Genomic DNA, 12,453 nt, shown 5'->3' on the forward strand with positions numbered 1-12,453 from the left:
GACTTGCGCATGGATCATTTGAACCATCAAAGATTGTTAAAGCTGACTCCCATTTCAAATAGAGCTGTGGGAATAACAGTTGATCTCCTGCATATTTAGTTTTTCCTCAAATTTATGATACTCTATCAGAGTTTTAATCTGATATCATAGCTGGTTTTAAAAGACCCAGGGAAGCCTGAAATTTCCGATAAGGGACTTGAATCTGGCTCAGAACTTGCTGCCTTAAACAGTGTTTGGTTTTATAGCAAATGGTTTATCTTATTCTCTGTTTTCATCAGGCAAAAGAAGTGTATTTCTTTGATGTGTTAATGTATAGACTTCAGGTTTTCAGTTGGCCATATTCCTTTAGTGTATGAGTTGGTCTGATGACTATCTTACGCTTTATGAAAGGTGCGCCCAAACTCAACTATAAGTTATTATAGGATGTTCATGAGAGCCTGTGAAAGAAACTTTCAATAAGGCTGGCTGTGGTATTTTGCTCAGTCTCCATAAAAGTGTTACAATAAGAACATCGGTACCACAAAATACGTTTTGCAAGGAACATGATTTTCTGTTGTTATACTGACATTTTATGTGCTTTATGAATCTGTCTTGGGGCTACTAGCGAGCCTTTGCAGTGTAAGCTGACTTTAGAAATATTTGTTTCTTCTGAAAACCTCAATCATAAAAATCAACTGTCTTTTGTCTACCTTCTCTCCAGGAGTTCTAGGTATTGGTTAAGTCAGCTCATGAAAGCTTTTTGTGTAGGATGCTCTTTTGTGGCAAACTTGAGAAATGTTCTTCAAAAATATTCCCTTCTAAGGCTGTGTGTGTTCTGTTTCATGCATATACCTCAAGTACTTCAGCTCACTGAGCCTCAAATAGTGGCAAAATCCAGCTAGAACAAAGTAATTCTAAATTGTAGTGAGACAAATATTATATTACTATACACATATACTATATATGTACATATATACATATATGTAACATTGTTACATATTACACTATAAGACATACTGCTCTGCCCACCTGCTTTTCAGGGTTGCTGATTATTGAGCCCTACTGTTAAGGTATTATTTCTGTGTCTTTAAGACTTTTCTTCTCCCAGGAAGATACTGCCAACCAATTCTGGAGAAGAGTTTTTTTAATTAGTGTCAGATGAGTCTATGGTGGCCAACCCAGATGCAGATGTCCCAAATAAGGCTTCTAAAGTAGCCTGCTTGATACTGACTACTGTGGCCATCCTGACTGCATGGGCCAGCTCTTCTCTGAGAGGTGTAGTACATTGCTGAGGTTTGGGATGGGAGAGAGAATCATCTGGTGTTTTCACTGACATGATGTGCGTTGTACCCCAGAAGACCTCAGGAGATAGGTGGCTCAGATTGTTGGCTGCTTCTCCAGCTTCCCTATTCCTACCTTCTTTGCATCAGTTTTGTTCTGATTTCTTGGCAGAGTGAGTTGTTTTCTGTCAGATTAGTGAGTTGAAATTGGCTCACCAAGTAGTCAAACAAACAACAGAGCAAATTTAAGGGAGCGCACAGGACCACCACTTCTGTTGATTTTGAGCTTTTGTCACCTTAACAGTGTCTTCTAACTGCACTTGAAGGCAATGTTTGATCATTTGGTGCATAAAATCTCTGATTCCCAGTGGAAGCAACACTCTTCAAACACTGATTCCACAGCTACTGACTATAACTTCTTGCCTAGAACAGAAGAATAGTTAATCTTTCTTGGAGGTAACATGTCAAACATCGGTCATACTAGAAGTTACCTTTTGAAGAACTTGTTTTGGGGGAGATCAGGTATGTTGTCACTATAAGGTCCTATCCTGTGGTCTGTCAACAGCCCTAAGAATCATCATCAAGCAGTGACAGCTTAGAAATACCATGTATTTGGGTCCTCTTCTATGGACACTTAGCTAGTAAAAGAAGGATCGTTTTGGCAGGTAATGAAACATGACACATTTATTCTGGGGTTTGTGGTTGAAAATAAAAGGCCACTGTCTCTGTTTCCCATCTACCACAAAATTCTTATCCTTTGAGGGAGAGGAAATAAAGGCATTTTTATGTTGTCTGTGACAAGCTTTTTCAGTAATCTTGCTTTCTTCTTCCTTGGAATTATCTATCATACCTGGATTCTGCCTTTGAGAGGAAACTGAGGTGCTGTACATGCATTTTGACCTTCTGTGGTTGTCTAGCAGTTGGTAAACCTGAATGCATAGTACTTCTGCACATTCACAGTTGTTTGTGCATATGGGCAAAGCATCTTGAAGAGTTCCAGTTACTGCAAGCTAATTAACTTTCTCTAATCTTGATTGACTCTGAGCCTTTTTTTAAAAAAGCAGTACTAGAGAAATTGCTAGGTGAATATTATGGGTTTTTCTTGTAAGTGAAATTTTTCAAAGTCACTTTAAGTTAGGGATAAAAGTAGAGGATATATGCCTTGTCTTTAAAAGCTGTGCCTTTCTTTTCCCCTTTCCTCCTTCCCTTCAGTTATGAAAATCATTATTTTAGAAGATGTGGAGATGAAATACAGAATCCTACCTAGGGCTTCTTTTCCTGTCTAATTGTGTGAGTATTTTCACACTTCTTAAACACAGGGGAGAAGGACAGAACAGAAGAGCTATGGCTTTTTGGCAGTTCCTTCTTGCAGCTGTGCTGCTCTCTCTGGGTCAGCCTGCAGTAGAGAAATTTGGTTCAAGCACCAGCAACACAGCTAAACCATTTTGTGATGAGGTCAAGAGTTGAATAATCATCCCGTTGATAAGTGAGCGAGCCAGAAATTCCATTCAAAGAGGACAATGACTTCCTGTGCTGCTTACCTATTATAGGTCACAGAAATCATGAAAGGAAAATGGGGGACCAAGGGCACTCTAGCACATGACTGTTTATGTAACTCTCACTTTTAAGTTTTATTTGCTGCTGTTGATATAATAAAAGGAGTTAAGGCAGGCCTTTGTGTCTTTATTAAAATCATGATTTTCTTGCAAGCATCCCTATGGAAAAATCAACATAGCTGCTGCTCTAGATATATAGTCTAATCAGATGTGGCTCTAAGTGCTTTTTAGAGGTGGAGTCTGTGGGATGTCAGTGCAGTGTGCCCAGATTCCCTGAAGGTAGTCCTACAGCACACACGTCCACACGATCTGGTGGGTGTGGGAACCCACAAAGGTTCCAAAGACCCAACATTCCCTTTTTTAAAAACTTGAAATACTTAAAAACTAACCTGAATACAAAAAGGGTAGTTTGTAGGCAGCTAGACTGAGCAATTTATATAGAATACCACAGAATAGACTTCCCAGATATGACTGCCATTTTTAGGCCTGTGCATGCTGCTTTGTATAGTACCTGGTTGTGAAAGCAGCAAGGCTTTGTGTGAAGCTGACACCCAGAGGCAATGTGGAATTAGAAAGTAATGTGATATTAGCAAGTGATCTCTTGTAATTATTTTTTACCATTGCTAAAATGATGCACTTACACAGTGCCACACAGTTTACCTAAAGGTAACTACTGTATTCAGTTTTTAGCTCATTCATTCTTTTATCTTTTGTATTATCTGGTCTGCACTAAATTCTGATGTGACACTTTTGTGGCTGAAGGTTCTCACTGAATATGCAGTTTGCAGTTAGGACTTCAAGTTCCTCTCCTCTAATTTCATTCTGGAGCTTCTCCGCTATGGCTGCTGCTTTCCTTCTTCCACTAAAGCTTTTCTGCCCAGGGTGGCTAGGAACCAGTCTCTGGCAAATTTCAAGGCTTCCACGGCAGTGGTACTTACTGGGTTTGGCTGAAAGAAGTGAGCATCCTTCTGTATTCCAGTGCTAAAGGGCATAAGTTGGCCAACTGTTGCAGAACTGAGATGGAGACATTGTGAATCTGTGCTCTCTTCTGGAACATGCAGCCATCATGTGATGGGAAACTCCTCTTATTAGGCTATGATGCTGATGGTAACAGTCATGGTGGAACCTGGCTTACAGCACCTGTAAAGGGAGGGTATTCTGCAATGAGCTGCCGGAAGAGCGAATATTGGCTTGTGTCCTGATCCATAATCCTTCTTTGAGGGTTCTAAGAAAGCAGACAGGAGGGAGCAGGGCATGGGAAGCCACCCTGGAGGCCAAATATTTACTTTCTGTCTCACCTCTTCCTTGTCCCTGACTAGTTAAATGCCTTTACTGTTGCCCATGACTTCTCTGTTGTCAGCTGCTGCTTCTCTTCAGTCACTCTCTTCTTGCTGTTCTTGATAAAAGTCACACAAGGCTGAGTTCTAGGTCACTCAGTTGTTGTCTCTGCCTTATTTTTGATGCATCTGCCTATTTACTTGGCCTTAAACTGATTGCTCATTTGAGTCAGACTGTGTTCCCTCAGAACTCCTTATGGATGGCTTACTGCTTCATTTAAGTTTAATGCATCCTTTTAAATTCTTTAGGTATTTTTGCAGAACTCCTCAGTTCCCTAGTGTAAACCTATCACTTAATCCTAGCTCTTTCAGTAGGCCTAGGTATAGTGTTTAGTATAAGATAATACAGGGAATAGTTTGATAGGCATGTTTGATGAATAAAATAAATTGTTGGAGGTAGCGAATTAGGAAGATGACCTGGGTGCCAAAAAGCCAACAAATGCAATTGTAACTTTATTTAGATGGATACAAACCGTAATGGTCATATCTGAAATCCTTATATAGGTCAAGATGTTTGATATCAAGATAATAAAAATGAGGTTTGGGTCTCCTATAATCTCCTTTAAATCCTAGTCCTGTAGATTCCTAGATTTTTCTTGAAATGTAACTGCTGAATTTAGGGCATTCTTACCTAATTTCTCTAATCAGCAATTTTCCTGTGAGCATCTCTGAAATTACTTGACTTCTACATACTTTTATATTTGTTTTAATTTTCATTCTGTAATCCCGTAATTACAATTTCCATATGTTGCATATCAGTGTAGCATATGTATTTGCAATGTTAATTCTGTATTGAAGTTCTTTAATTTACTCGTTGCACTGAATGATTTAAGTGAAATTTTGCCCCTCTTAGCATGAAAATTCCATCTCTTTGGGATGGGTTCCTTAGCCATAGTCTCTCCTCAGATAATCTCTAGTGGTGCAAATGGTGTTCACTGCCCGTGTCTGTTGCTCAGTGCCACAACTTAGACACTCTTCCCTTTTCCGTGTGCTGCACAGATTGTTTCTAGATCTAGCCTGCTGCATTCATATTTCTCCACTCCAAGTCCTACAAAGTGGAACTGTGGATCATCTCACACTTGCCACTTTCAGGAATGGCATATGTTGGGTACAGTTAAAGTTTACAGCATTTGAATTGGGAGACTCCGTATATAAATCAACAAACATGTTTGTCTTTTTCAGTTTGCAGATATAAATAGTTTGGGCAAGTTAATATTTATGTTTCTATTGATATCAGGGTCAAATTCTAATCACCACTCAAAGTAAAAGGGCAGATGCTCACAAAGTGAAATAACATACTTTGAGATCAATAAGAATTGTCTGTCAAACTGGTCTCTTGAAGAGGAAACAGAACTTCTCCGTATTTGAAAACAAGCAGATGAGTGGGCACGCAAGGGAAACTGGCACTTCTTCAAACAGTGCTTCTGTGCACATTTGTAGCTTTGCCAGAGATTGTTTGATATTGGGCCACATCAGTGGCAGCAGTTCCCAACAGTACTTTGGTGCCTTTTGTCATCACTGCCAGGAGCGGGAAGTACTTGTGTGTGGCTCCTGGGTGCTGTGTGGTGGGGTTAGTCCCGAAGCACACAGGACACCTGTAACTTCCACTAGCCTCTACCAGTGGCAAGTGGTTGGGAAGCAGTTCTCCTTCCAGAACTGTCACGGAAATCAGAAAAGAGATGCATTGACAGGTCTTGACTCGTGAATCATGTTGAGAAGAAGCAATCTGATTAGATGCTACTCGATTAAAGTGAGTGTGATTCCCAGCCAGGTCTTGTTCCAAGTGAAGTCAGTGAGAATTTGCCTCTAACTCTGAAGTTACCTTTTCTTTCTTTGCAGCTTCCATGTTGTCTCTTAACCATGCTTAGCATTTCAGGCTGCAGTAGAAATTATATGCCAGGATCTTAACATTCATAAGTAATTCTGTAATAACAAACTATGATATGTTTATGGTGGAGAGAAAAAATGTAAATGTAGTATTACATTTCTATTCCTAGTTTTCAAGGACTTCTCACTGGAGCTCCTTAGATGTGTTTTGAGAGAAGGGGAAAAAATATCATGCAGATGTTCTGCCACAGATGTGAAATACAGCTGGAATTTCCTGACAGGCACATGGAGGTTGGCTCCTGTATCAGACAAACCTGGTCTGGGTGTCCCATGAACTGCCTGAGTTCAGAGGGAAGGTTTTCTTTAATCGAAATCATAGGAACGTTGGTGGATAGGGCTGATTTCTCCTTGAGTTCTTGAGCTTGTTCAAACTCACAGGCTCACTAGTCAATGTGAATTAAAATCCTGCCCTGAAGGCCTTGAAAGGCAACTTTGCTTAGAAATGAAATTTCCAGGCTTCACCGTTATGCTTCTAAACCAATTCACTACTGTTTAAAAGGAGGCTTGACTGAACTCATGATAAGACACTGATGCTGGCTTTTTCAGCATTAACCTTGCAGCCTTAAAATACAGTGGACTTGATACTGCAGCAACTGAGGGAATTACTGAGAAGAGGAAAATTAGAACTGTGTCAGCAGTTAGACGTCTGGTTTCTGGGTACAGAAAGAAACTGCACTGGTGGAAATAAAAAAAAATCCAGCTGGCATTCAGGATAGAAATGCTTCATAGGAAATTTGGCCTTTGTTATGGAGGCCGCTTGGAGATTTGAGTGCTTGAGTGGTTACAGGTAGATCAGCAATGAGAGGGGGAGCTCTCACTGCGTTACCCAAAGAGGAGGGAAATTCTGGACTTGGTATCAAGCCTTTAAATGAAGACTACTGCACTCCTGAGGTTCCTTGTCAATAAGATGTTGGTGGCTGTCTTCGTATAGGCAAGACCAATGAAGAACATGCAACTCTGGAAAAAGAAAGTCAATCCACATCCTGTTTCTCTCACCTGCTGTCGTTACCTTATTTTTTTGATTCCAGGCAGAGCACAGTTGTGTTACCGTCAAAGCAAGCTGTATTGCAGATCTGCCATAGCAGATATAGTTCATTTCCCTCCATCATTACTATCAACTTCAAATACCAGTGCCCTGTTCTTCAGCTACTGTGAGCGTTCCCTGAGATGTCAGCTTTAGAGAAGAGGAATAGATAGTGAAAATATTTGTGGGACATTACTTTTATGGTTAGAGCAAAAACTGGTGCAGGTGACAATGAAGAATTAATTTCCAGTGCGAGTAAGATAAACCAAATTGAGAGGTTTGTAAAACAGTGTTATTTAATTGGTATTTTAAAGGCTGGTTGCAACTAGGAAACATATCAGCATTAAGAAATTGAGGTACACAGGAAGGAACAGAGAAGTTTGGGGGTTTAGTAAGCTGGAGATTTCTCTAAAACAAACCCGCTGCTTGTAGCCATTTACACTTAAATATCTCTCAAACTGTAATTTTTGGATGACTTTCTGAGTGAACGGAAATGCAGTCCTCCCTCCCTATTTATGGAGAGGGAGCAGAGACACAGAGAGAGTAGGGTTTGTGGGGGAGAGGAGGGGCTTTAACACAGACAGGTGTAATCAGACATATGGATGTACATGGTAGGAGGCAGGCTAGCTCTGGCTCAGAAGCTATGCAGTAATGTCAACTCTAGGCTGTGTCCCAGAGGATTAGCCCTGCTCTTGGTGTATCAGTTCAGGCAGTGTGCCAGTAAGATGCTTTTTTGGCTTCCAGTTCAGAACTTGCTTGCATCTGGGATAAGTGGACGGGTCTCTCATCTGAGTGCACCCAACTATACAGACATGCCTCACGTTGCTTTTTAATGTTCACAGGGTGAAAAGGGAATACGTTCAGTTCTTTAACCTGCATAAGTGCTGGTTCAACTGATTAGCATCTATCTTCTTTATTTGAATATGCATGGTATTGGCCGTTATGTGCATGTTATTGTTAATCTTGCTATGTCTGTGATGTTAACTTGGATAATATCAAAATAATTTTAGGTGAGTGCTTTGGGGTTTGTTTGGCTTTTGTTTGTTTTGAATAGGAAAGATGCTAGCCCTCTTCTGCTTGAATTATCAATCTAAGGGAGATGAATGGTTTTATTGTGGGCTCTTAAAACACTGGTGAATTTTTTTCCAAAGGGTTTTGAGTAAAAGGAACCCATTGTGAGAGACTATTCCTCATATTCTATATAACATAAAAAGAAACTAAACAACTTTGTTTTCAGAGTGTATGTTGGTATCTCTACACATGTGATACATTTGACTGGGTTTTTCCTCCTTAAATTCACTGGATCAAAGCAATAATATAAATCTAAGTTTTTCTTCATCAACTTCTCTCGAAGTTTTGTAATTTGCTGGAATTAAATAGGGAATCTGGGAATAATACATGATCATAGGTACAGTACATATCATGCAGGCTTATTTCCAGAATGTCAGTGGAGGGTTATATTAAATCCTTTTGTTTTGCTGTAGTATGATTATAAAGATTCTGTTGTAGCTTGGGACCTTGAGTCTAAAATCAAGAAATGTGAGAAGTATCTGGCAAGAGAAGATAACATGAATTTAATTCTAGCATTGCTGTTGTTCTTAACTAGTTTCTTAATGGCCAGCAAGATCTGCAAAAAGTCTTATTCATATCTGTATGATTTTGAATACCTATCAGGAGGAAGAGCAATCCAGGGTCACAGTGATTTAAACACTGTCAGTTAGGTCTCAGGAGAGGCTAGATGTGTTGCAGTTACTGGAAAAGAGAAAATGTAACTAACTGCACTGAGACCAATATGTTTGTTTTTTTTTTTTTTTTTTTCAGCTATACTAAATTCTGTTTAGGATGGTCTTTAAAACGTTAACATTAATGAAGAATAACACACAAATAGTGTCTATATAAGAAGAAAAAAACCCAAAGATTAGACTAGTGTGTATGATATTTCTTTCCCAAATAGTTGCAGAGATGAGAGCTTTAGCCTGCATTCATTCATTAGTCATTTCAGCCATTCAGGAATGAATTGTGTATCATTGGTACAAATTGTATTTTATTTTAGATAGGGGTCACTGCAGGATTGGGCTGAGATTTAAAGTCACTGGAAGAAAATACTTTGAGTTTGTTCTTTTCACATTTACACACCTGATCTGCTTTTGAAGGCATGTCTGTGCTAGCTGTACAAAGACACAAGTAATTTCTGGGCCTGTTAAATCCCTGCTTTATACCACAGAGTTCATATTTTGCAGAATGTATAGACTATACCGATAATGAAATATTTGCAAAATATGACTATATGTTATGTATATTTGTATTGTTGCAGCTTTAGCTGTTCTAGTTACACTGACTGAAAGATGACAGGCTTGTCATGATTTTGTCTTCAAAGAAAGACTTAGTCACTTTCAGAAAACTTTTTCCTGGTCACTCAATCCAGGCTGATGCGAAGTCCATGCACTTTAGGGGGACATTAGGCAACTCATAAGAAGGGTCATGCAGAGGCCAGGCATACTTCATGCTAAGAAGTTATTTTACGCAGATTTGGAAATAATACTGTTGTTCTTGGTTCCAAACAGATGGTACCAGACTGGAAGAAGTGGAAGGTGAACTCAGTGAAGAAGAACGCTGGTTTGGAAATTCTTCAGAAACTCCTTCAGAAGCATCATATGGAGAAGTCCAGGAGAACTTTAAGTTGTCTCTTGAGGACAGAATCCAAGAGCAGTCCACTTCCCCGGATACTTCTTTGGGAAGTGCAACTCCTAGTAGCAACGCAGCAGAGCTGGGATCCATTGAAAATGAGGCACTAAGAGACACATTACAGAGCAAAGAGCACCTTTCTCCTGATGGGTCATCTCTGTGTGAAGAAGAACCTCCTGGTCCAAATAAGCCACTGAGCAGTAACCTGAGGCGGCTACTGGAGGCTGGCTCCCTCAAGCTGGATGCTGCTGTTACAGTCAATGGCAGAGTTGAGTCCCCTGTAAATCTTGGCTCAAATCTCTCCTTCTCTCCACCTGCTCATCATGCCCAGCAGCTAAGTGTTCTTGCCAGAAAGCTTGCTGAGAAACAGGAACAAAGTGACCAGTACAATGCAACTGGTCACTTTATATGGAATCAAGGTAAGTGGTTGCCAAACTCAACCACCACCTGTGGTTTGTCCCCTGATTCAGCTATCCTGAAACTGAAAGCTGCAGCCAATGCTGTTCTGCAGGACAAATCACTTTCAAGGACTGAAGACACTATAAGATTTGAATCCTTTTCCTCACCTTTTAGTTCTCAGTCAGCCAGCTCCACGTTAGCAGCTTTATCTAAGAAAGTGAGTGAAAGAAGCATGACTCCTGGGCAAGAGCACCCACCTCCGGCTAGTTCTTTCCTTTCTCTGGCTTCCATGACCTCTTCTGCTGCTCTTCTCAAGGAGGTTGCTGCAAGGGCTGCAGGAACCCTGTTGGCTGAGAAGAAGAAATCACTGGTTGCTGAGGATCCCCTGCAGCTTTCAGAGATGAAGCAAGAGAAAGCAACTCCACCACAGTCTTTGGAATTATTGTTACTGCCAGTCCCAAAGGGAAGACCATCCAAACCCACTAGTACAGGTAAGGATATACTCTGAGCCACTAAATAGAATGTATTTATTTTGCTATAGGCTTATATAACATCTCTTCAATGGGCCTGGGTTTGGTTTGATTCCATGTATTATGAGAATAAGAAATAGGTACTTTAGGTAAACAATGGAAAAGATTTTTAAAATACCACTTAAAGAACAAACTGTCACAAGTGTTTCTGTATTTAAAAGATATGAGTGTATAGTTCAGTACTTTTTTTTTTTTTTTTTTGTATTCCATACAATGGTATTTCCCCCTCTTACCAGGTTCAGAATAAGTCCACAAAAAATATTTAATGGAGAAGGTCAAAGAATCTCTGCTAGGGAGCTCATGGTGTCAGTGAGCATGGACAAAACTAGTGCTTTTGAAATATTGGACAAGGGAGAACTCTCCCTCCTGCTGCCTCTGTCACAAATGGACTTTTGTATAATCACTTACTACCCTGTCCTAATTTACCAGCGTATATTATTATGTTGCTACTTTTCCTTAAATTTTTTTGCAGCAGTTCAGTATTTTACAATTCTTTGTTGTTAAAAAAAAAAAAAATTGCAAACTGTATTTCTCTAATTTGCTCAACAAGAACCATTTTACAGTTCTGACTTCCCTTCACCAGTTCCAGCTGTCGGCAGTCAAGGAATCAGGCTTATAGGGAATAAGAAGAAACAGTCTTGGTAACAAAAGTTTTCAAGAACTGGCAGGCTATGCAGGGAAACTTGAATGATCCATCTTCAAAATAAGGAAAAATAAGGTTTCTTTCATCTATTTCTATAAAAAGTTTGTGTAATGGATTTATATTTCTGGTAGAACATACGGTTTCAGGTGTTGTCAGTGTTCTCCCTGGAGTGGCGTTCTGCTGCAGAGGGGAAGGAAGCATGTCAGCTATCTTCATAAGACACACAAAGTGGTTCCGTACATCAGAGCTTTATCAGGCTGAGTTTTATCAGGAATATTAGCTTGCCTGTACAGGTGTAGCAAGCCAGTGTACAGACGTGAAGCCCCAAATGGATGTTGTATAATTGCACAGCTATCTTTCTGACCTAACCTTTTTGTTTAGGAATATTATAAGGTCTGATCTGTTCCTGTGCAGCTCTTCGTAAAAACTCATAGGGTGGAAGCTATTGGATGCACAGTAATGCTCATCCCTCCCATGGAATATAGGAGGGGGAGGGATGTGATGGGGTGCAGCTGGTACCAGTTTTTGTGCTCGGAGTTACATGTGTTCTACAAATGCTTTGCTAGTGTGTTTTGCCAAGACAATTAAAGTGGCAAACTATTCTTGGCATGGGTCTGGCCTAAGGTTTTCATTACTTTAGATGAAGTCCCTTTTGAAGTAACATAAGCTAAACCAAGAAAAGGTCCTTTCGTGTGGGAATAGGAGCACCCACCCTGGCTACGCCAGTATGACCATGGGCATTAATTTAATGTAATTTTCCCCATGAAAACTGGCCTTTGTATAAGAAAGACAACAATGTATAGAAAAGGAGTAAGGACAAAATTTATTTGAAGTTATTAGTTTGTTTCCTACTGGAGAAAAGGCTGTGTTCACATCATAAGTTTTATGGGGGAAAAGTAAATGGTTGTAGTAAAAGCCAGGTTCTGTGTTTGACCAACAAACTGTGGAATCTGTCTGTGCAGCTTATACTAGGGGAGTGCTCTGTACCGGCACGCAAGTATGCTGGTAGTACTGGCGCTTTATAAACTAGCTCTGATGCAGCAAATTCCTAGCAACAATCCTTTTTGCTGAAGGCCCAAGCATGCTGTGCTGCTAAAAGATAACAATGAGGGCTGACTGCCTCAGGTCCTTGG

The 12,453-nt window shown here is 40.1% G+C and overlaps 1 protein-coding gene across 4 annotated transcripts in view; it reads left to right on the plus strand.

Moving 5' to 3' along the window:
• Nucleotides 1–12,453, plus strand: part of ZNF827 (zinc finger protein 827) — a 111,377-nt gene that overhangs the window by 16,420 nt on the left and 82,504 nt on the right. For all 4 annotated transcript variants that reach the window (XR_006165662.1, XR_006165663.1, XM_042796709.1 and 1 more), the window contains one exon: nucleotides 9,628–10,638. Coding sequence is in view for 2 of the 4 variants with exons in the window: in XM_042796709.1 (XP_042652643.1) it covers nucleotides 9,628–10,638 (1,011 nt within the window). In the remaining 2 variants the exon portion in view is untranslated. The remainder of the gene's footprint in view (nucleotides 1–9,627; nucleotides 10,639–12,453) is intronic.

Source organism: Tyto alba, unplaced genomic scaffold, assembly GCF_018691265.1.
Source record: "Tyto alba isolate M040663 unplaced genomic scaffold, T.alba_DEE_v4.0 Super-Scaffold_23, whole genome shotgun sequence".
NCBI classification, from domain to species: Eukaryota; Metazoa; Chordata; class Aves; order Strigiformes; family Tytonidae; genus Tyto; species Tyto alba.